The sequence below is a fragment of the Somniosus microcephalus genome, chromosome 19 (assembly GCF_052327205.1).
Source record: "Somniosus microcephalus isolate GS21.2 chromosome 19, FLI_Smic_1.0, whole genome shotgun sequence".
Classification (NCBI taxonomy): domain Eukaryota; kingdom Metazoa; phylum Chordata; class Chondrichthyes; order Squaliformes; family Somniosidae; genus Somniosus; species Somniosus microcephalus.
Window position 1 is genome coordinate 7,203,135 of NC_141005.1, and position 24,726 is coordinate 7,227,860.

The 24,726-nt window shown below is 43.7% G+C and overlaps 1 protein-coding gene across 11 annotated transcripts in view; it reads left to right on the forward strand.

Moving 5' to 3' along the window:
• sfswap (splicing factor SWAP) overlaps positions 1-24,726 on the forward strand; it is a 114,826-nt gene that overhangs the window by 66,222 nt on the left and 23,878 nt on the right. For all 11 annotated transcript variants that reach the window (XR_015081782.1, XR_015081783.1, XR_015081784.1 and 8 more), the window contains exons 13-16: positions 13,629-13,825; positions 17,811-18,008; positions 21,693-21,964; positions 23,749-23,880. Coding sequence is in view for 8 of the 11 variants with exons in the window: in XM_086011899.1 (XP_085868025.1) it covers positions 13,629-13,825; positions 17,811-18,008; positions 21,693-21,964; positions 23,749-23,880 (799 nt within the window). In the remaining 3 variants the exon portion in view is untranslated. The remainder of the gene's footprint in view (positions 1-13,628; positions 13,826-17,810; positions 18,009-21,692; positions 21,965-23,748; positions 23,881-24,726) is intronic.

The following is a 24,726-nucleotide window of genomic DNA, read 5'->3' on the forward strand; positions in this document are numbered from 1 at the left end:
GGAATAGATGGCAGGTGAACTTTGGTTCTGTCTTCACAAAGGAGGACACAAATAACCTCCCAGAGATGCCGGGGAACATAGGGCCTGATGAAAGGGTGGAACTGAAAGAAATCAGTATTTGTAGGGAAATGGTGTTAGGAAAATTGATGGGACTGAAGGCTGATAAATCCCATGGGCCTGATAATCTACATCCCAGGGTACTTAAGGAAGTGGCCCTAGAAATAGTAGATGCATTGCTGGTCATCTTCCAGAACTCGATAGACTCTGGAACAGTACCCATGGATTGGAGGGTAGCTAGTGTTACCCCACTATTCAAAAAAGGTGGTAGAGAAAAAGCGGGGAATTATAGACTGGTAAGCCTGACATCGGTAGTGGGGAAAATGCTAGAATCTATTATAAAAGATGTACAGGAAACTTTGTGCAATCCAGAGGTGAGCTATCCGGCAATCTGGAGCCACCGGCAAAAATCAGCAGCCGTTTTTTATTCTTTTTTGTTTTTTTTGCTTTGTTTCAACAGTCAAGCTGTGCAAGGTCTGTAGCTATAGCAACAGCTTCAGCTACAGAGCTTGCAGGCCACACCCGAGTGTTTAGAAGCTGTTGCTAAGCAACAGTGTTTGTTGTCAAATACGGAGATAAGAATCTCCGTATCTCTCAACATTAACTCTGGAGAGTACGGCAGTTTTGAGGCAACGGCAGCAGCTCGGTCCCGTGGGTGCCGGATGGCACAAAGTTTCCTGTAATAGCAGAGCACTTGATAAGCAGTGACAGGATCGGACAAAGTCAACATGGATTTACAAAAGGTAAATCATGCTTGACTAATCTACTGGAATTTTTTGAGGATGTAACTGGTAAAATAGATAAGGGAGAACCAGTGGATGTGGTGTATTTGGACTTTCAGAAGGCTTTCGATAAGGTCCCACACAAGAGATTAGCGTGCAAAATTAAGGCACATGGGATTGGGGGCAAGGTATTGACTTGGATGAGAACTGGTTGGCGGACAGAAAGCAAAGAGTTGGAATAAACGGGTCGTTTTCCGAGTGGCAGGTAGTGACTAGTGGGGTACCGCAAGGATCGGTCCTAGGACCCCAGCTGTTCACAATATATATTAATGATCTGGACGAGGGAATTGGATGTAATATCTCCAAATTTGCAGACGACACAAAGCTGGGTGGGAGGGTAAGCTGTGAGGAGGATGTCGTGAAACTCCAGTACGATTTGGACAGGTTGGGTGATTGGGCAGAAACATGGCAAATGCACTATAATGTGGATAAATGTGAGGTTATCCACTTTGGTGGCAAAAACAGGAAGGCAGATTATTATTTGAATGGCAATAGATTGGGAGAAGGGGAAGTGCAAAGAGACCTGGGTGTTCTTGTGCACCAGTCGCTGAAGGTAAGCATGCAGGTGCAGCAGGCGGTTCAGAAGGCAAATGGTATGTTGGCCTTCGTAGCAAGAGGGTTCGAGTACAGGAACAAGGATGTCTTGCTACAGTTGTACAGGGCCTTGGTGAGACCGCACCTTGAGTATTGTGTGCAGTTTTGGTCGCCTTATCTGAGGAAGGATGTTCTTGCCATGGAAGGAGTGCAGCGAAGATTCACCAGGCTGATACCTGGGATGGCAGGAATGACGTATGAGGAGAGATTGTGTCGATTGGGCTTATACTCACTGGAGTTTAGAAGATTGAGAGGGGATCTCATCGAAACCTATAAAATTCTCTCAGGCCTGGACAGACTAGATGCAGGAAGGATGTTTCTGATGGCCGGGGAGTCCAGAACCAGGGGTCATAGTCTAAGGATAAGGGGTAAGCCATTTAGGACTGAAATGAGGAGGAATTTCTTCACCCAGAGAGTGGTGAACCTGTGGAATTCTCTGCCACAGAGGGCGATGGAGGCCAGTTCATTAAATATATTCAAAAAAGAGTTGGATATATTTCTTAAGGCTAAAGGGATCAAGGGATATTGGGAGAAGGCAGGGACAGGGTACTGAATTTGGATGATCAGCCATGATCTCATTGAATGGCGGAGCAGGCTCGAAGGGCCGAATGGCCTACTCCTGCTCCTGTCTTCTATGTTTCTAACTTGAGATGACGAGCAATCTGTCAGTGGTGAGAGAGGCTGTTCCAATGAGCTGACACTGGATAGAGAGTTTGCTCCAAACACTTGCAAGCTGCATAAAGCTCAGTCTCTTCCAAATGCATAAACAACAGCTTCTGAGCTTGGAAAGTGAACACATTTCAAGCTGTCAAGTAATGAGATGATTCCATGGCCATTCAGCTCCCGCCCAGCTTAACAAACGTGATCCCCGAGCAGCGTGGACCCCATGGGTGAGCTGGTAAATTCTAAAGATAAGCTCAAAATTGTTGTTAATGCTCTGTTAACAAGGTCAAAATGACCTGAATTGCCTCTCCCGCTGCTGCGTGTCGGGTCTGCTCGGCGCTGACAGACCCGACATTTGGCAAAGGTGCGTGGCGGCGGGTTGACAGCGGGGTCCCAACCCGCTGGGGGGAAAAAACACTTTCTCACCTGACCCACCACCGATCATGCCCGCTGACCCCCCTTAGAGTTTGCCTGTAGTTTTTTTTGGTAAATGTTAAGTACATAGGCATATAACTTATTTATAGCAGCAAATGATTGTATCACTATTAAAAACAAATTCTAAAAACTTATTTCAATTTCAGAAAGTTGGGTGTGCTTTGTGATTGTCTAAAGTTCTCGCCGCCGTAGCAATTGCACTGTGGATTTACTCTCACTTTTACTGTTGACTCTCCGCTTCAGTAAAATGTCTTTGGGTGGTGGTGGTGGTGGGGCGGGGGGATGTTTTCTGCAGTAATTCAGTCTGTGAGGACTGCTACGCATGCTGAGTTTTCTGGACCAAAGTCATTTTCTGCCTCCAACACATTTTGCAGAGATGGAGAAGCACTAATGACGTGTGCAAATAGAACCACTGGGTTACTGGCATGGTGTGAGCATATTCGGGCTTTGTCTAGTCAAGATGGTGGTGCCCATGTGCTTTGGTTCTTACATTTTGCTCTCTGATAAATGACTGAACATGGTAAACAGAGTATTTTAGTTAACGGGAGCTTTTTAATCTGTTTCTGTATAGAGATTAAGGCTCAATACTGGGAAAATAAATCTTTATGGAAACTATTGGTGGAACTTGAGGTTTATACCACAAGACCATCCAATTTGAAATTGAAAATGACAGCAGATTTTCCAAATTGCTGAAGCTATTTCCTGGAGTTCTGATGCTTGCAGTTTATAAGATTAATTGGACTCTTTTGTCCCAGTAAGAATTTTGCAATTCCAAGCACTGAGGACAAGGGGTGATTGGCTGTGGAATTGGAGAATTGACATTACATCTGTTTCCTCCAGGGCTTTCTGTTTTTCTCTGCTGAGAACCTTCAGGTTCTGAATTACAAAAATCAGGGACATTTGTTCTGTGCAGCAGGCTTTAACTCGTACATCCTATCCGAATATTATCCTCACAAGCGATGTGCAAATTGCAAATATTTTTGTTTTTAGTGACTTGTGGATTTTCTCTATTTGATAACCATGCTACGTGGGTGCAGTGAAGAATGCAAGTGATTTTTCTTCCCCCCACCCCCCGGGTTTCTGTCAAAAACTGATTGCAAACCTATGAAGTGACATCGCAAATTTGAAGAGTCGGTATGTTTGTTTCCTTTCCTGCTGCCTTTAGTGCTGACCCGACCAACCCCCCCCCCCCCCCCCCCCCCGCCTCAGTTTCCATGAATTTTTTTTATTTTTATTCATTGATGGGATGTGGGCGTCGCTGGCTAGGCCTGCATTTAGTGCCCATCCCTAACTGCCCTTGAGAAGATGGTGGTGAGCCGCCGCCTTGAACCGCTGCAGTCCATATGATGTAGGTACACCCACAATGCTGTTAGGAAGGGAGTTCCAGGATTTTGGCCCAGCGACAGTGAAGGAACGGCGATACAGGCCAAAGTCAGGATGGTGTGTGGCTTGATGGGGAACTTGGAGGTGGTGATGTTCCCATGCGTCTGCTGCCCATGTCCTTCTAAGTGGTAGAGGTCGCGGGTTTGGACGGTGCTGTTGAAGGAGCTTTGGTGAGTTGCTGCAGTGCATCTTGTGGATGGTACACACTGCAGACACGGTGCGCCGGTGGTGGAGGGAGTGAATGTTGAAGGTGGTGGATGGAGTGCCAATCAAGTGGACTGCTTTATCCTGAATGGTGTCAAGCTTCTTGGGTGTTGTTGGAGCTGCACTCATCCAGGCAAGTGGAGAGTATTCCACCACACTCCTGACTTGTGCCTTGTAGATGGTGGAAAGGCTTTGGGGAGTCGGGAGGTGAGACACTCGCCGCAGAGTTCCCAGCCTCTGGCCTGCTGTTGTAGCCACAGTATTTATATGGCTGGTCCAGTTCAGTTTCTGATCAATGGTAACCCCCCAGGATGTTGATAGTGGGGGATTCAGCGATGGTAATGCCATTGAATGTCATGGGGAGATGGTTAGAGTCTCGCTTGTTGGAGATGGTCATTGCCTGGCACTTGTGTGGTGCGAATGTTACTTGCCACTTGTCAGCCCAAGTCTGAATGTTGTCCAGGTCTTGCTGCATATGGACACAGACTGCGTCAGTATCTGACGAGTCTCGAATGGTGCTGAACAGTGTGCAATCATCAGCAAACATCCCCACTTCTGACCTTATGATGGAGGGAAGGTCATTGATGAAACAGCTGAAGATGGTTGGGCCTAGGACACTGCCCTGAGGGACTCCTGCAGTGATGTCATGTGATTGAGATGAATGACCTCCAACAACCACAGCCAACTTCCTTTGTGCTAGGTATGATTCCAACCAATGGAGAGTTTTCCCCTTGATTCCCATTGACTTCAGTTTTACTAGGGCTCCTTGATGCCACACTCGATCAAATGCTGCCTTGATGTCAAGGGCAGTCACTCTCACCTCACCTCTTGAGTTCAGCTCATTTGTCCATGTTTGGACCAAGGCTGTAATGAGGTCAGGAGCTGAGTGGCCCTGGCGGAACCCAAACTGGGCGTCAGTTAGCAGGTTATTGCTGAGTAAGTGCCGCTTGCTAGCACTGTCGACGACACCTTCCATCACTTTGCTGATGATTGAGAGTAGACTGATGGGACGGTAATTGGCCGGGTCGGATTTGTCCTGCTTTTTGTAGACAGGACATACTTGTGCAATTTTCCACATTGCCGGGTAGATGCCAGTGTTGTAGCTGTACTGGAACAGCTTGGCTAGGGGCGCAGCTAGTTCTGGAGCACAAGTCTTCAGTACTATTGCCGGAATGTTGTCAGGGCCATAGCCTTTGCAGTATCCAGTGTCTTCAGCCGTTTCTTGACATCACGTGGAGTGAATTGAATGGGCTGAAGACTGGCATCTGTGATGCTGGGGACCTCGGGAGGAGGCCGAGATGGATCATCCACTCGGCACGTCTGGCTGAAGATAGTTGCAAATGCTTCAGCCTTGTCTTTTGCACTCACGTGCTGGGCTCCACCATCATTGAGGATGGGGATATTTTTGGAGCCTCCTCCTCCTGTTAACTGTTTAATTGTCCACCACCACTCACGACTGGATGTGGCAGGACTGCAGAGCTTTGATTTGATCCGATGGTTGTGAGATCGCTTAGCTCTGTCTGTCGCATGTTGCTTCCGTTGTTTGGCATGCAAGTAGTCCTGTGTTGTAGCCTCACCAGGTTGACACCTCATTTTTCGGTATGCCTGGTGCTGTTCCCGGCATGCTCTCCTGCACTCTTCGTTAAACCAGGGTTGATCTCCCGGCTAGATGGTAATGGTAGAGTGAGGGATATGCCGGGCCATGAGGTTACAGATTGTGGTTGAATACAATTCTGCTGCTGCTGATGGCCCACAGCGCCTCATGGATGCCCAGTTTTGAGTTGCCAGATCTGTTCGAAATCTGTCCCATTTAGCACAGTGGTAGTGCCACACAACACGGTGGAGGGTATCCTCAACATGAAGACGGGACTTCGTCCCCACAAGGACTGTGCGGTGGTCACTTCCACCAATGCTGTCATGGACAGATGCATCTGCAACAGGTAGATTGGTGAGGACGAGATCAAGTAGGTTTTTCCCTCTTGTTGGTTCCCTCACCACCTGTCGCAGACCCAGTCTGGCAGCTATGTCCTTTAGGACTTGGCCAGCTCGGTCAGTTGTGGTGTTACCGAGCCACTCTTGGTGATAGACATTGAAGTCCCCCACCCAGAGGACATTTTGTGCCCTTGCTACTCTCAGTGCTTCTTCCAATTGGTGTTCAACATGAAGGAGTACTGATTCATCAGCTGAGGGAGGGCGGTAGGTGGTAATCAGCAGGAGGTTTCCTTGCCCATGTTTGACTTGATGCCATGAGAACTCATGGGGTCCTGAGTCAATGTTGAGGACTCCCAGGGCTACTCCCTCCCGACTGTATACCACGGTGCCACCACCTCTGGTGGGTCTGTCCTGCCGGTGGGACAGGACATACCCAGGGATGGTGATGGTGGTGTCTGGGACATTGGTTGTAAGGTATGATACGGTAATTATGACTGTGTCAGGCTGTTGCTTGACTAGTCTGTGGGACAGCTCTCCCAATTTTGGCACAAGCCCCCAGATGTTGGTAAGGAGGACTTTGCAGGGTCGACAGGGCTGGGTTTGCCGTTGTCGTTTCCGGTGCCGAGGTCGATGCCGGGTGGTCCGTCCGGTTTTATTCTTACTGTTTTTCGTAGCGGTTGTTTACAACTGAGTGGCTTGCTAGGCCATTTCAGAGGGCATTAAGAGTCAACCACATTGCTGTGGGTCTGGAGTCACATGTAGGCCAGACCAGGTAAGGACGGCAGATTTCCTTCCCTAAAGGACATTAGTGAACCTGATGGGTTTTTGCAACAATCGTTCACTGTTCCTTAGTTGAAGAACATAAATTGTATTTTGAGAAATGAGAAGCAACTAACTTGATACGTAACTGCCTTACTACAAAAATAACCAATAGTCTTTAGAAAAGGTTTTACAAAACCTCATTTCATGCCTGAAGTAGGGACAAATGCAGCAACCAGTATTTGCCAATCAAATCAGTTTGTGTAGTTATGGTCCATCATTTAAAAACTTCAATGATGTGCAGGTATATTAAATTTGACACAGTCCAGTTTAAAAACCCCACTGCTTTCTTGTTCATACTCCTCCATGGCTGCTTTCATAAGCAGGCCACATCCCTCATAGTCCGACATCTTTGTCTTTTGCTCTCTGCCTCTTGGCGATAATGAAACTCGGGTCTCACGAGTGACCTTGATTGATGTAAGTTGTGCCTTGGAATTTACATAAGATTCCCACTGTGTCTTTAGGACGTCTCATGGGAAATTAGCCGAGCACTCGGAGGTTTTCTTTTAGTTTGAATGTCCTTCATAATTCCAAGGACTGGAGTTAATGGGGAAAAATCCACTTCTCTAAACCCTTAATTCTTTTGAAGATAGGACAGCTAGCCAATTATGGCCAGAGCAATAACACTCTTTTGACACACAGCAATAGTACAAATTCTCAATATTTTTCTAACAAACCGCAATCTAATAAAGTACCCCTCCCCATGGAATGCTAATGCGGTCAATCTGAAACCTTAATCTGGTTTAGCACTCCAGTGTCTGCAGCAGGGAATTGTGGCACCTGCTGTCAAGCCCCGGTCTCATTCACAATAACTCCATACACACGATCGACATCACACCTTGAGCAAAGGCTCAGGGAGTTGGTGTTTCCTTTATTTGTCTGCCATAAGACATTTCTCAATAAGGCTCCAGACACGCACGTTTGCTACCTGTTACAGGATATAAGATTTCACACCGCATTTGGTGTTGCAGTAACTGAAACCCCCAAAACAAAGCACTTTGGCTTAACACTGTCCCTTGGCTTGGGTTTGTCTCTAGTTGTAATGGGTACTTTTTGAAGAGCCTCGTGTATAAGAGAGAAACTTTTTGCCAGGCACATACAATGCATCCTTTCACATTTGGTTCTGTACTGGGGGAGGCACCGTTACCCTTGAAGTTCCAAAAAAAACTGGTCCAGGCTTTGGTTTTATTTTACAAATTAGTGGCTGGGAGTTTTTCTTCTTCTATTTCGTTGCTCAAGATGATTTTAGCAGCTTTTAGACTGCACCTTTATTAGAGCCCAGACTTCAAATCCAAGATTAGAAGACCTTGTTTGTTGGAGATGGTTATCATCAATACAATCTGATACGATTTGGTTTGAACACAGTTTTTGGCTTTTTGACAGTGTCTCCAGGGGGTTACTTATCTTTGGTAGCAATGAGTGGTGTATACTTCTGTCAGGAAGCTTGGCTGATCAACGCACCCTCAGTTATAACTCGCACAGATTGGAATTTCTGATCCATCATCCCTAAATGCCACCAACTTTTGTTTCACAGAACCTCCTCTGAACTGGGTTTGAAACTCTCTTCCAGTAGTCTCTTCGCATTGCTCATTCGTAAAAGTGTAACACTCAACAGGAGTGCTGCGTGAATATTTCTTTAAAGCTTACTCGGCTGTAGTTTAAAAGCTAGATCCATCTGTGTTTGTATTTGTAGCATTTTTGGCTTTGCATAAGGTTTTGCGAGCATGCACCAGTTTGCCTGCATTTTCACTTATTTCCTAAATGGTGCTTTGTTCCACTGAAAATTTATTCTGGCATCTAATTGTCCTGTGGAAATGAATGTGACTGTCTGTAGCAGCAGGTTTAAAGGAAACTAGTTTGAAATGCATCCTTTGGTCAAACCTAAGCCTGACTTATTCTCAATAGTTTTCATCCTCATTCCAAGAGGGCAGCACATTCTGTGTCTAGATGCCTAAAGCTCTATTCTCTGAATGATATTAAACAATTGCAGATCTGCAGATGATTCTTGCAACAATGGAAAGGCGAGCTATCCTTGCTTGGCAGATTATTTTTTAATGGACTACATTCACACAAAGCCAGTACAAATTGCAATTGATGCTTTATTACTTGGCCCACGAAAGTATATGAAAGCAAAAATTGGGCTTCATAAACCATATGGGAACATTATAGACTGCAGCCACCGCTTTCCTAATGGAGGTTTCCAAGCTGGTGCACAAGAGAAGCAGAAAGCCCTGGAGGAAATGGATGGAATGTCAATTCTACAGCCAATCGCCTCTTGTCCTCAGCAACGTTCCCTTGAAGCTGCGTGGTCGTGCAGCCCGGGATCAGCTTTTCAAATGTGAAATTTCGCGCATGCACGAAACTTTGAATGGGCCACATAGCCCATTAAAGGGGCAGTGCACCCAAAAAAATATTGGAGGGAACATTGGTAGTCAGTGCTAGGAATTGCAAAATTCTTACTGGGGACAAATCAATCTAATTAATCTTATAAATTGCAAGCATCAGAACTCCAGGAAATAACTTCAGCTACCCTTTGATCAACTGGTCTTGTCCTGTTCAGCCCAGGGAATGAAGCAGTGGGGGTTTTGCGTACTCTTCTCTGGACAAAATAGTAGCCACTTGACCATACTTAGCACAAGCAGTAGAGTCCAAATCTCTCTGGGCAAAATAAATTAGTGGTGCCAGCAGGTATGCTAGTTCAGCTAACTCCGAATAGACACGGGATCAAATCTGGGACTTTCCTGGTATCTGCGGCTATGGATCAACTTGCTAAACTATTGAGGGAGGCTGTTTCTTTATAGAAAATAGCTGGGGCATGTATTGTAGGATCGATGCCTGAAACACGGTCGTGCACCAGCTTTGAAACCTCCGTTAGGAAAGCGGTGGCTGCAGTCTATAATGTTCCCATATGGTTTATGAAGCCCAATTTTTGCTTTTGTATATTTTCATGTGCCAAGTGCTAAAACAATTTATACTGGCTTTGTGTGAATGTTGGATCATTGACTGTTTAGAAGTAGAATTAATGGTAGAGCTGCAGTAGGTTTCCTTAGTAAATTAGATTTTTATGCACTTAAATGATTATACTGATTGATCTGTGATGTTTTCAAATTGAAATGTGAAATTTTCAAGACTAATTGTTTGAAAACATAAGCGTCCATTAAAGCTGTTGAGCTGCAGATATTCCCCCGCTGAACGTTATTTATGTTGTCAGTTCAGTACTTGCTATGTCCAAACTAAAGATTGAAATAGCAATAATGGTAATTGTGATTTATTTTAATATTCCTAGAATCAGTTCAATGGAAAGTTTACAATCTTATGTAGCATTATCCTTACTCTATTATTTTTGCAGATTTCATGGTAATTGTATATATTGCCTCTTAACACCAGTTCATTAAGGTTTTTTTTCTGATAAACTGCATTGCTGAAGAAGGCAGCCAATTTTGAATCTTGACCTCTGGCAGATTTATTTTTGCATTTGTGTACTCGCAACTATTTATATTGAGGCTGGGAAGTGCTGATGCATGGCAGCTATTATCGAATATTTTTGTAATGTACAGTACATTAGCTTGGAACAAAAAACACCTGTTACTATTGAAAATGAAGTGCATTCTAAACATTGAACTGTGCAGTGCACTCCTGGCATGGTCTTGTTCTCTGTTCTGTCCCAATTGCTGTTTACAGTGCCACAACCCAACCTTCACACACAATGTAGAGATTCCAGTCATGTCAAGGGATGAAATCATCTGGAGATCCTGTGTCAAAAAGAAATCTGTGCAACTGCAGTGCCATTTTGCCCAGATAGCCGCCTCCCACTGAACTGTAATGTTTTATTCAACCCCGTGGCTATTTTTCTCCTGTTGATGACAGTCTTGCTGCTGAAGCCTGTACCTAAATGGCCGCTTAGTTGAGATGCTTAAAAGCTGCAGGCACACTTGGAAGGGGACAGCAGTAGAAGCCTCTGTCTTCAGGAAAGGAAGGTGAAAAATTGACTTAACCGCCCTTAATCTCCCAGTTTTGTTGCGTGAGGTTTGTGCTCGCTAAGAACTTGGGTAGTCTCAACCCATTTAATGTAGGTCATAGTCATAATGGCACAGGAGGTTATTCAGCCCATCGAGTCCGTGCCGGCTCTCTGTAGAGCAATCCAGTCAGTCCCATTCCCCCGCTCTATCCCCGTAGCCCTGCAAGTTTATTTCCCTCAAGTGCCTATCCAGTCTCCCCTTGAAAACATTGAGTGTCTCCGCTTCCACCACTTCCGTCGGCAGCAAGTTCCAGGTCCTCGCCACTCGCTGCGTAAAAAAGGTCTTCAAATTGGCAGATAAAAGGAGCTTCCGTGCCAGTAATAGGGGCTCAATTTAAACCAAGCTCGCTGAGATAAAAAGATGGTGTGCACGCAAGGTTTGCAATTTGGTGTTGCTACTGTAATGTTGCAATAGGCGCTATTGTACTTCAAAACTTTTAAAATACAATCTTTGTCTATTGGTAAAACTAATGAACATCTAGAATCGATAACCAACCTGCAGCTTTCTTAAGCAATTTGAAACTGTTGAAGACCTTGATACTCAGGGCCAACTAGTAGGGAGCCCTTTCTAGCCTCACTAAAAGTTAAGTTTAGACTGTACCAAAGATAGCACACTGGCTATCAGTGTTCCCTCTAATTGCACGAGCCATTCAAAATTCCATGCATGCACGGTCTTTCTATTCAAAAGGCAGCTCACCGGCTGCGTGGAATCCGCAGAGAGCTGCGCAGATTATAGGGAACATTGCTGACTATACTGATAATGTTATAGCAAAATACTGCGGATGCTGGAAATCTGAAAGAACAACAGAGAACGCTGGAAACACTCAGCAGGCCAGGCAGCATCCATGGAGAGCGAAACAGAGTTAACGTTTCCGCTCTGGGACCCTTCATCAGAACTGGAAAAAGCTGGATACGTAACATATTAAGCAGGTGCAGAGATGGGTGGGGGGTTTAGGGGAGGAAGGAATTGAAGGAACATACTGTGCTTAAGTAAGAGGCAGGAAAGATAAAATGTTGCAAATGGGAATGGCAAAATCATACAGCATGAAAAATGGGAGCAGGGGTTATAGTTTGAAATTGTTGAACTCAATGTTGAGTCCAGAAGGCTGTAAAGTGCCTAATCAAAAGATGAGGAGCTGTTCCTCGAGCTTCTGTTGAGCTTCATTGGAACAGTGTAAGAGGCTGAGGACAGAGAGATCAGAGTGGGAGTGGAGCGGAGAATTAAAGTGACAGGCGACCGGAAGCTCAGGGTCACCCTTACGGACTGAACGGAGGTGTTCCGCAAAGCGGTCGCCCAATCTGCGTTTGGTCTCCCCAATGTAGAGGAGACCACATCGTGAGCAGCGAATAAAGTATACTAAATTGCAAGAAGTACAAGTAAATCGCTGTTTCACCTGGAAGGGGTGTTTGGGGCCCTGGACAGTGAGAAGGGAGGAGGTAAAAGGGCATGTGTTGCATCTCGTGCGCTTGCAAGGGGAAGGGCTGTTGGGAGTGGACTAGGGTGTCGCGGAGGGAGCGGTCCCTCCGGAATGCTGAAAGGGGAGGTGAGGGGAAGATGTGTTTGGTGGTGGGATCACGTTGGTGGAAATGGCGGAGGATGATCCGTTGAATGTGGAGGCTGGTGGGGTGAAAGCTGAGGACAAGGGGAACCCTATCGTGGTTCTGAGGAGGAGGGGTGAGAGCAGAAGTGCAGGAAATGGAACGGACGCGGTCAAGAGCCGTGTCAACCACGGTAGAGGGGAATCCTCGGTTGAGGAAAAAGGAAGACATGTCGGAAGCACTGGTATGGAAGGTAGCATCGTCAGAACAGACGAGACGGAGAAACTGGGAGAATGGAATAGAGTCCTTACAGAAAGCAGGGTGGGAGGAAGTGTAGTCCAGGTAGCTGTGGGAGTCAGTGGGCTTATAGTGGATGCTTGTCGATAGCTGATCACCAGAAATGGAGACACTGAAGTCAAGGAAGGGAAGAGAAGAGTCGGAGATGGACCATGTGATCTTTCCTGCTTCTTACTTAAGCACAGTGTGTTCCTTCAATTCCTCCTCCCCCTGTCTCCGCACCTGCTTAATCTGTTACATCTCCAGCCTTTTCCAGTTCTGACGAAGGGTCCCAGAGCTGAAACATTGACTCTGTTTCTCTCTCCACGGATGCTGCCTGGCCTGCTGAGTGTTTCCAGTGTTTTCTGTTGTTATTCTGATGATGTTTCAGGTTTGCATTAGTTCATTAACTTACTAGTTAAGTGAGAAGCATCAGAATTTCTCAGATGTTGATACATAATTGCAGTTTGCATGCATAAATGTAGAAATCTTCTCCAGCATCAATCCATCATATATCGAAAAGATTTTAAAAATTTAGCTATGCATTATGAAATGCAAATGCTGATAATTTATTCAAGATATGTAAATTCGGTGTGTAAAATTCAGATAATTACTGAGCTGGTGGCAAATATAAATGTTTGTTTTTAATTTAATTACAATCCTTGTATGTGGCTAGGAAGCTGTGCTAAAGTAATGTTTTGTCTTTATAGTACTGTACTCTGTTTTATTCCAGCATCCACAAGCCATTCCATCCAAAGTGTAGCTGTGTATGCAAATTACCCACATTTTTACTTCTATTATAAGCATTTAAAAAAAATTGTACTATTAATGAATTCTTGCCTCTTCCGAATTTTCCTGCCTGTGCCTTTCCCTTTGTAAGAGAATGTTTAACATGCATAATTAGTGTTTTCTGTCACTCGTTGCAGCTAAGCAGAAGCTGGAGGACAGACTAGCAGCAGCAGCGAGGGAGAAGCTTGCACAGGCTTCGAAAGAATGCAAGGAAAGGCAGCTGCAGGCGGAACGCAAGAAGAGAGCCGCACTTTTCCTTCAAAATCTGAAAACCCCCACGCCCTCGGGAGATTTGGAAACTGCAGCCACTGAAGAAAGCTCCCAGAACACACAGGTCAGTGTTAAGATCAGCAGCTTTTATATCAAAATATATATATATTTTTAATTCTGGCAGAAAATTCCCCAGATAACTGAAGCCTCCTGGTTAATTCCTCCGCAGTCCTGAGGAAGGGTCTTAGACCTGACTTGATTTCTGTTTTTCCACAGACGCTGACTGACTGGCTGAGTATTTCCAGCCTTTTCTGTTGTTAAATGCCTTGTTTACTACAACTATTGTTGAATCATTCTGCTAATGATTCTCTTAATACAGAAAAAGCTGAACTTTTTTTTCTAGTTCTTGACTGATATCAGTAGATTGTTAATGAACCAACATTCATAACATCATTTTACATAGGTTCATACATATGAGAAAAGACTATTCAGCCCATCAAGCTTATCTTTCCAAAAGACCAGCTGCACTTTATTCCCTCTTTAATTTCCTGAGGGAACGTTTGCAGAATACTCTGCTCTCCAAAACGTAAGCGAGCAGAACTGCAGAATATTCATCTGTCCTCAGATCCCACTCCTGAACTCTGACCTGTTACCCTCTATCTTCTTTCTCCTTCCCCAGCAGCGGCCCTAGCAACACAGGATCCATTGTGTCCCATGGAACACTTATCTCTTTATATACCTATCCATATAACCTCCTGTTCTGTTCCCAACTTGATGCTACCCAACCCCCTTTTGAATGAGTCAATTTACATTAGTATGTAATGGAAATATTGTGACGCCGCTCATTTTCAAGGTTGCAATTAAACCTAGATCCTTCAAACCATACTTTTGATATTAGAAATTGGGCCGCATAGTGGCAAAATGTTAGATATGCAGCTAAAAGCAAGCTTGGAGCTGTTACCTCTGTGCCAGGGAATGAGAGTTCTAGACATGGAGTCTTCGCTTTTAGATTTAGTGGAGGAAATGATACTCGCAGACAGCGCACATGGCGGTACGAAGACTGCTGGAGACCTCGCGTCACAATTGCGGAGTTCAGTACCAGCAGGGTGGCCAAGCCTTGACGAGGGTTCATGATTTTCTGTCACTGATCCCAATCTTGTCGCTCTATGTAGCAGTACTAAATGGGGAGAGGGTGAGTTGCATGCACTTTATGGCACCTGGTTCGGTCGACCTGGGAACAGATCACCAGCTTCACCTGACAAGTTTATTTTGGTGTTGCCGCCAGCTGTGTGAGGCTGGCAGGTCACGCACGGCACTAAATACACCACAAAATCACCTTGCCACTCAAAGCTGGGGCCAAAGCAAGAGCCTCGGACCTTTTCATTCAGTGCTGTAATGTAATCTGATAACCAAGCTTGATGCAGCAAATGGGCTTAACCAGCGTGTCTTTACTCACTGTTAGAGATTGGTTCGTTGCACAATAGATGATACCTCAATCACCCTTTTTTTTTTAAAGAGTATATATTTTTAAGCATCCAGTTGCTCAAGAGTTTAGGTTATTTTCCTGTATGCCTAAACACAATATAGTTAAATTAAATATGTTAACGGTGATAGTGTTACAAGTAATTTGATGAAACCAGGCAAGAAAGAGAAAATATTGTTGCTAAATGTGATTCTTTTACTGCAGCTATCAGTAATGATGGCTGTTCACAGTACTGTACATGGATCAGCACGTTCCATGTTTGACTGCCTGATGTAGTAATGAAATGAGTTTCTGTAAAGAGAGGAGGGTATTTTATTTTGGAAATCAAACTCCTTGGTCTTTTTAAAACTATTGGTTGAACATTTAGTTTTGCAGAAGGTAAATTTGTCCATTGCATGAATAGTTGGTGAGCTATTGTTATGGCCCTTGATAGTAACGCTGATAAGTGTCTTTTTGAATGGAAACGAACAGTGAAGCCCTTGGCCATCGGATCCCCTCGGCTCACAGTTCAGGACTCACTGTTTCCTCTCAAGCTCGCACAAGATCAGGCTCCAGTTCCCTGCACCTGATCTCTTCTGTTGAAAACAATTGGCTCCAACTCTCCATGCCAATTTATGTAAAGCTTTGTTTTCATATAAAGCCAGTGCACTGATGCTACTTCAGAGAAAATGCCTACCTGTGAATTGTGACAATAGCTAGTGCTCTCCAGATCCACATTCCTCACAACAGTGCGCTTTCAGTTATCTCTTCTCTGGGTATGGGCTACACTGGCAGAGCTGCATTTATTGCCCAGTCTTCAGAGGTTGTTTTTATAGTTTGCGAGGCCACTTCAGAGCATGTTAAGGGTGAACCAGATTGGTGGTCTCCATTGCTAGTCCACCACCATAACCACTGCACTACTGTACTGAACAAGTCTGAGACATGACTGGGATTGGTACCTTGCCTGCATGGGTGAAGATTGAATTCTTAATCATAGTTGAACGTCAGATTTCAGACTTTGGGGGTGACTCCAAATCAAGTGAAGACTTGAGTGTTTATTGAGCTATTAGGAAGAAACTTTGCTTCACCACACAATTTGCACAGGAATCGAGCGAATGTGGAAATTGGCCCAGCTATGTTCTTGAGAGCTTACTGGCTACTGCTTTGCCATCTTTCAAAGTCCTATACGTTTGTTACACATGGACATACAGCAACAATTTGCATTTATAGAGCTCCTTTAATGTAGAAAAACATCCAGAGACATGAAAAAAACCGACGACAAGCCAAAGAGTGAGTGATTGATAAGTTACCAAAAGCTTGTGGTTTTAAGGAGGACCTTTGTATAATACACAGCAGTTCCAGCGTTTTAAAACGTGTTAATAGTCTGCAAAAGCCATCAGCTGCTTTGGCAGAGTAGAATATTTGAGCTCTTGATCTTTACTGTGTGCTCCTTGTCTGGTTTTTGTTATCAATTCTATAAAGAGGTTCCTTCAGCCAGAGAAGGAAAGTTCACACTTAAAACGTTAACCTTATCTCTTTCAGTGTTGATCAGCCTAGTGTGCAGTTCTGTTGTTTCTGTTTAGTGCAGCATGTTCTTTCCTTTCATTGGCAGTTAGCACATTGCATTTTTCTGTAAACTTTTATAATGGAGTCGGTGTAAAGACTCTGAAAGACTGGCCTTCATTATTTTAGAAAAAGCAGAGTGGATTGAATCGTGTCTTTATATTGCCTCAGAGACCACAGCACATCATTCACCATTTTTCACCCCTTTTGAGCTTTTCAAAAAATCTGATTGGTCATTAAACCACCTAAGCTGTCTGACAGGCGGTGTTCTCATCGCTTGGATTTTCTATATCTCTCTCTCTTTCCCTCCCCCTGTTTTTTTTTGCTGGTCCCCCCCCCCCCCCCCCCCAATAAAAGGGGCTTGTTTATCTTCCAGTTCCAAAATATTAAGCTGTCTTTTTTTATCCATTTAGGTGGACCTGCTATGTATTTATCTTTTTATTTCAGATTTTCAACATTTGGTTTTTTTAAATGTTGGCTGTATATTGTCATCATCTAAGAAAAGCAGTACATACTAACAGTAAATAGTGAGATAGTCTTCAGCACACGGGTGTTACATCCGTACATTCTGCACAATAAGTGATCGAGCTAACGGGATATGTTGCGATTATTTTAACACCCCATTTTTAGTTAACAGTACAGCAACACTGACAGATACTTGTATTTTACTGACCAGGATTGGACAGGGTACAAGAGAATATGATGTACTCTGCCACTAATCACATTGTAGGCCTTCATTCTTTATCAGTACATTTTTTTAAAATGTGATGTGTGAAACTGCAAGGTTTGTTAATGCCAGCTGGAGACACTGCCAGAAAGCTGGCACATAGCAAAAGTTGCCTATTTTTTAAAGCTATAAATCTGTCCTATTTTTGCTTGAATTTACTTTTAACAAACCTCCCTGTTGTGTAAAACCATATTTAAGACTGTAGTAATCCTGTTTTGTTTGATAAGTACTCAGTTAGTTAAAGCTTTCATTTATGATTGTCCTCATACATTATTTTAGTGATAGAATTTCTATTCATTCACAAGAAACTTAACAAATGCTTTGCACAAAAGTCCAAAACTCTCTATAATTGTTCAGATTGACAACACTGAAGTGTTTTCCGCTAAATTTCATCAAAGACTCATCACAAAGATAAGTGCGGATGCGGGACGCCGTTCAGCCCATCTAGTTCATCCTTCGATAGAAACCTGCCGTCCTCCTAACACAGCATCTAACTGTCTCCTGAATGATTCCAGAGTTTATGCCTCTGCTACCCTGCCCAGAAGATCAATCCAGGTATCGATCATTCTTTACATAAGGTGCTGAATCCTGAGCTTGTCTTTTACCAATTTATACTTGTGTCCGCTTGTGAAGCGGTTTTGGTTCAACTTAAAATAATGTTCCGGTTTAACCTTTTTCTGTTCTGCTTGTTATCTTGTACTGTTATCAGATGAAAAATAATAAACAATTCATTTGCAATCTAATTTGATACATTTTAGTCTCCAGTACATCGACTTGTATTCCGGTCAGAGTACAGCACTTGGTGTCATGGGGAGCTGTGATTTGATTATACAACCTGGAAATTACTATAAGATTCGTCCGATTTCTTTTTGAAGCACTAGGTACAGCAGTTTAGCAATGACAGAATTTTTATTGAGGGAGAAGTTAGCCATACTTGCTAAGTAAGTTGGGAATCAAAATTCCACAATGCGTGTGTGTTGGTAAAGTTAAATTGTATATAAAATTGACTTGGCACCAAGGAGCCATGTGGTTTTTGTATATGCCAATTTTTCTTAACATTGCCGAAGACACTCTTACAGGGGAAAAAAAAATTCTTGAAAGTATTCCAAAGTAAAATGCCACTTTATAACTTGAAGCTGGGTGTTGTCTGTGAATGCGGTACTTTTGAATCCAGTCAAGTACAATGGACGAAGATCTTGAATAAGAGCCAGTTAGCTATAATATTGGATCCAGTAGTTAAAATTCTTCAATAGTCACTTAGCCCAACCTCTTGAATAATGGGAGCAATTTATAGCACACTAACGGATTCACTGTGATGTTGATTGCAGTGAGACAGAGAGTTGTACTGTAAGGACAGCTACGTACTATAGAACACGGTGCATTATTCTGCTGCTAGCGGTTCTGTCCCTCCCATCTGTAGATGAATTGCTGTTATGCTGAGGTCAGCGAGAAATCTTGTGTTGCTGGGAAAGTTTGGAAACCGCAAGGTTTATTTTCTTGTGTCTTCTCTTGAGTGAGACTCAAGTTTGCATTTGTGACACCTCAATTTTGACTCGTCCTTCTATAAAAGTAGACGGATCTGTTTTCAGTTAAGCGAAATACATATGGATTTTGGTTCCCACGTACTAACGAAAAATGTAGTGATACCATGATTGGAGGTATGCAATGAGCAGTACAAAAAGTAAATAGAGGTTACTTTCAAATTTACAGCCCACTTTTATATGAAAGTAAATGGATCAAACCTACCTTTGCAGCTGAGCTGCATCTTCTGTTGATCAATACTGTTGATATCATTAAAGATGCACTGAGAGATAATTGACTTGAAATAACACCACTGAATTATATTAGTAGTCATCACCTGCAGAGGAGAGATGGCTGACACATCGCAAGTTGCTCTGTGTAGCCCTGTCTACCACTCAAAGTGGAGGGCCATTATATAACTGATGAGGCTCAAGACTGAACAATGACAGCTGCTGGAAGTCTGTTCCTGGAGGTTGGAGACGAGAACTTGAGCATATTCACGGTTCAGTGCCTACCATGATTGGGTGCAGATTGGGAGGCAGCTCTGAGAGTAAGCTCGCAGGGAACATAAAAACTGACCGTAAAAGCTTCTATAGATATGTGAAGAGAAAAAGATTGGTGAAGTCAAGCGTAGGTCCCTTGCAGTCAGAATCGGGGGAATTTATAATGGGGAACAAAGAAATGGCAGACCAATTAAATACATACTTTGGTTCTGTCTTCACAAAGGAGGACACAAATAACCTCCCAGAGATGTCGGGGAACATAGGGACTAATGAGAGGGAGGAACTGAAAGAAATCAGTATTTGTAGGGAAATGGTGTTAGGGAAATTGACGGGATTGAAGGCCGATAAATCCCCAGGGCCTGATAATCTACATCCTAGGGTACTTAAGGAAGTGGCCCTAAAAATAGTAGATGCATTGCTGGTCATCTTCCAAAATTCTATAGACTCTGGAACAGTACCCATGGATTGGAGGGTAGCTAATGTTACCCCACTATTCAAAAAAGGTGGTAGAGAGAAAACAGGGAATTATAGACCGGTAAGCCTGACATCAGTAGTGGGGAAAATGCTAGAGTCCATTATAAAAGATGCAGAGCACTTGGAAAACAGTGACAGGATCGGACTAAGTCAACATGGATTTACAAAAGGTAAATCGTGCTTGACTAATCTACTGGAATTTTTTGAGGATGTAACTGGTAGAATAGATAAGGGAGAACCAATGCATGTGGTGTATTTGGACTTTCAGAAGGCTTTTGATAAGGTCCCGCATAAGAGATTAGCGTGTAAAGTTAAGGCGCATGGGATTGGGGGCAAGGTACTGACTTAGACAGAGAACTGGTTGGCAGACAAGAAGCAAAGAGTTGGAATAAACGGGTCTTTTTCCGAGTGGCAGGCAGTGGCTAGTGGGGTACCGCAAGGATCGGTCCCAGGACAGAGATGAGGAGGAATTTCTTTACCCAGAGAGTGGTGAACCTGTGGAATTCTCGACCACAGAAGGCAGTGGAGGCCAATTCATTAAATATATTCAAGAAGGAGTTTGATATATTCCTTAAGGCTAAAGGGATCAAGGGATATGGGGAGAAGGCAGGAACAGGGTACTGAATTTGGATGATCAGCCATGATCTCATTGAATGGCGGAGCGGGCTCGAGGGGCCGAATGGCCTACTCCTGCTCCTATCTTGGCTATGTTTCTATGTTTCTTCACCTCCGACTTGTGGCATTAAGAAAGAAAGACTTGCATTTCTACAGCACCTTTCAAGACCTTGACGTCCCAAAGCACTTTACAGCCAATGAAGTACTTTTGAAGCGTAGTCACTGTTGTAATGTGGGAAACGTGACAGCCAATTTGCACACGGCAAGCTCCCATCAACACCAATGTGATAATGACCAGATAATAAATTTTAGTGATGTTGGTTAAGGGATAAATATTGGCCAGGACACTGTGGAGAACAGGTCAGGCACATGGGATTAGCACTACTGCTCCTGTGAAGAATAAACACCAACATGGGCTGGTAGGTCCAAACGGCCTATTTCCGTGTTGTAATTTCTCTGTACAGTAATAGCATTTCCTGATTTTCAGCACTGTGCCTTGCTGAGCAGGTCAGGAATTGGTCTGAAACATTAGCCTTCATCTCCAACCCGTGCTCCTATTTAGCAAGGCTCAGTGCTGAGAGCAGGATTATCACCTTTTTCCTTCTATTCCACCCTTATACTATAGAGGTAACCTTTTTTAAAAAGTTGTTCCAGTGTACCATTAATCCAGCTTATTCCAGCTGTCCGTACAACAGGTGTCTGGCTGTGATGGAAACTTTATAACATTTATTTTCGGTCTGTTATACATCTTTTATATTTGATTGCTTCAATGTTAATTAACTACTTACAGAGCACTTGGAAAGCAGTTTTTTTAAGCAAATGTCAGCATGGTTGTAATATTTCCAGACTCTGCTTCTATTTAGCTTTTGACAGCACACAGGAATAATCCATTAAGTTTTAGTTAATACCCAGTTGGGGTTGGGAGCGAAGTCTCTTTAAATGCGGGCTCTTTCAGATTGCAAAATGTGGGTGATTTAAAATACTTTGTTGGGAGAGCTGTGAAAGTTTTGATGTAGTTTGGAAACCATGGATTTGACTGCTACAGTTTGCTTAGCTACAAAGGCGGGGGGGAAATGACAGCTTGCTTTGAAAGGCGTTCTAAAATTCAACTCTTTCTTGTCTGTAGGCCATCAGTGAAACTTCTCATAAAATTGCCTCCGCGACAGAAACCAAAACATCTCACCAGGTCTCGACAAAAAGTGCAAGAACTTCAAAAGAAAAAGAAAAAGAAAAGGAAAAGGAAAAGAAGAAAGAGAAGAAACACAGGAAGAAGTCTCGCTCCAGATCTCGGTCCCATCCCAGATACCGATTGCGATCGAGGACCAGATCAAGATCAAGATCTCGGTCAAAAGCAAAACACTCTCTGCCCAGTGCCTATAGAAGCGTCAGACATTCAAGGTGTGCTCTTAATGTTGTTATTAAATATTCTACCTTGGCAGGGGCTGAATTAATTATTTATATCTGGGATACATTAAATTTACTATGTATGTCACGCACTCCTTATCTGGGCTATGCCATTATACAAACAATGGCGGACAGGTAAAGACCCTCTGGTCCACCCAGCCTGCCCCACACGATCGCGATGCCTTGTGTATCACAATATATACACTCCCCACCCCAACCCAAAACATGTGATCTCCTGGGAGAGGCGAACAACCTGATTTAAAAACCCAGGCCAATTAAAGGGGGGGGGGGGGGGGGCGGGAATCTGGGAAATTCCTCTCCGGCCCACCTAGGCGATCGAAACTAGTCCAGGAGATCACTGTGGCCCTGTTAATTCAATGCAGTACCTACCTTCTGTAAGAGGGGATGTCCGAAACGGGTCCAGCTCATGCTTGGAGGAATTCAGCGAATCGGCGTCCACCACACGAGAAGACAGCCTGTTCCCGAGGTCCACTATTCTCTGGGGAAAGAACCATCTCCTGACATTTTGAAATATAAAAGTACACGTCACAAAGCCTTGCCTACAGCTTCATGCTTCTACCAGTAGATGGAGCTTCATAGACTCCAGGAGATGTAGATCCCCATACCCAAACTCAGCAACACCAGTGCACTCTGGAAATTTGCTTTGTCTTGGCTTTCTCTGGGCAACACCATGGGCGAGGCATGAATATTCAGTCAATATTGCCATTATTTCCTTTGATTGTCTCTTCCCTGTCTCTTTTTCTTGTTTACTACTTTTCTAGCTACTCTACCCATTTTTATTTTTTACTTTAAAATCTTCTTTGATGCGTGTAGAATGGAAATTGGGCCGCACTATCCAGTAGTCACAGCCATTACAAAGATAAGAATTAGCTATGATTAGATGTTGTGCAGGTTTTAAAAGTATTTTAATTTTTACTGTATCTATAATATTTTAAAAGTCTTGCAAATCAGCCATGAGTAGGAACAAAGGAATAGGAGGAGGCCATTCAGCCCCTTGACCCAGCTCTGCCATTCAGTTAGATCGTGGCTAATCTGTATCTTAACTCCATCTACTTGCCTTACTTCTGTATCCCTTAATACTCTTGCATAGCAAAAACCTATCAATCTCAGTTTTGAAATTTTCAATTGACCACCAGCCTCAACAGCTTTTTGGGGGAGCGATTTCCACTACCCTTTGTGTGAAGGAATGCTTCCTGACATCACCCCTGAACGGCCCCACACTCCTTGCCCCGTGTTAAAATTGGGGCTACAGTTTCAACTATTTAGACTGGGTACTGCAGGAATTTCTCAGTAACATGAAATATTAGTAATAGTTAGCCGAATTCCATGGCTGACTTGCTTCCCCATTCCCCTGTGTTGTATGTTTTATAACTGCTGGTAAGAGGTGACTTGAAGCAGACAATTTAGTGTTGACGTCAGTTCCTGTGATCCCTTAAATGGGGAGTGTAGCAATATGAAGCTCTCCTACTTATTTAGGATGTTTGTTGGATCTGGTGATTCATTACTAGTCCAAAATATGAATCCCCGCGAGACCTTTTTTTATTCCAGTAATATGGTTTGTTCGATTTAGTTTGCTTTCAGTAATTTATAATACAAGTTTGCATTTATACAGCACCTTCAACATAGAAAAACATCCCAAGGCGCTTCACAGCACATGAGGGGAAGCAAATGCAGAGCCAAAGGAGAGATGGAGATGGGTACACCAACAAAGCACCTCTCAGTACTTAGTAAACCTTCATTTTTTTCCTTGGCTGTAGATCAAGATCGCCTCATGGGAGAAGAGTTCAGTCTTCAGAAAGACGACGGGAGGAGAGAGAGAGAGACCGAAATGTTCCCAGTGCCTACCGTGTTGGTAACAGCTCAGGCATAAGTAGCAGGAAGCGATCACGGTATGTTTGCCACGTAGCAGATCCTTCTAAGTAATAAAAACAGCAAATGCTGGAAACGCTCAGCAGGCCAGGCAGCATCCGTGGGGAGAGAAACCGAGTCTGTGACCCTTCGTCAGAACTGGACAAAGTTAGAGATGTAACAGATTTTAAGCAAGTGCAGGGGCAGGTAAAGGGGGCGGGGAGGAAAGAACAAAAGGGAGGGTCTGTGATAGGGTGGAGGCAGGAGTGGTTAAATGTTGCAAATGGGGATGGCAGAATCATCAACAGCTGCCGCCTGAAAAGATAGGGGCAGGGGTTAAGGTCTGAAATTGTTGAACTCGATGTTGAATCCAGAAGGCTGTAAAGTGCCTAATCGAAAGATGAGGTGCTATTCCTCAAGCTTACATTTGAGCTTTGTTGGAACAGTGTAAGAGGTCAGAGTGGGAGTGGAGCGGAGAATTAAAGTGACAGGCGACCGGAAGCTCGGGGGTCACATTTACAGACTGAATGGAGGTGTTCCGCAAAACGGCACCCAATCTGCATTTGGTCTCCGCTTCTAAGTAATGTTCAATTCCTAAAGCGTGTGGATTCTGTCCAGTTGGGACTGATTGTACATAGGGATCATTGGAAACCTGCACACATTCCCATTTAAAGCTATTGTTTGCCAAGCCATAATCCCAGTGTTTACTTGGTTTGCTCCTTTAATTTGTACAATTATAATTACATTTAATTTATGTTTTATAATTTTATGGAAACATTGGCTATTATGGACATTAGTTCCATTGTAACAGTTGTTGCAGTGCAGTTCATTAAACCAATATTTACAAGTAATTTTAATCTCTTTACTTTTCAGAGAGGGAGGGTTGC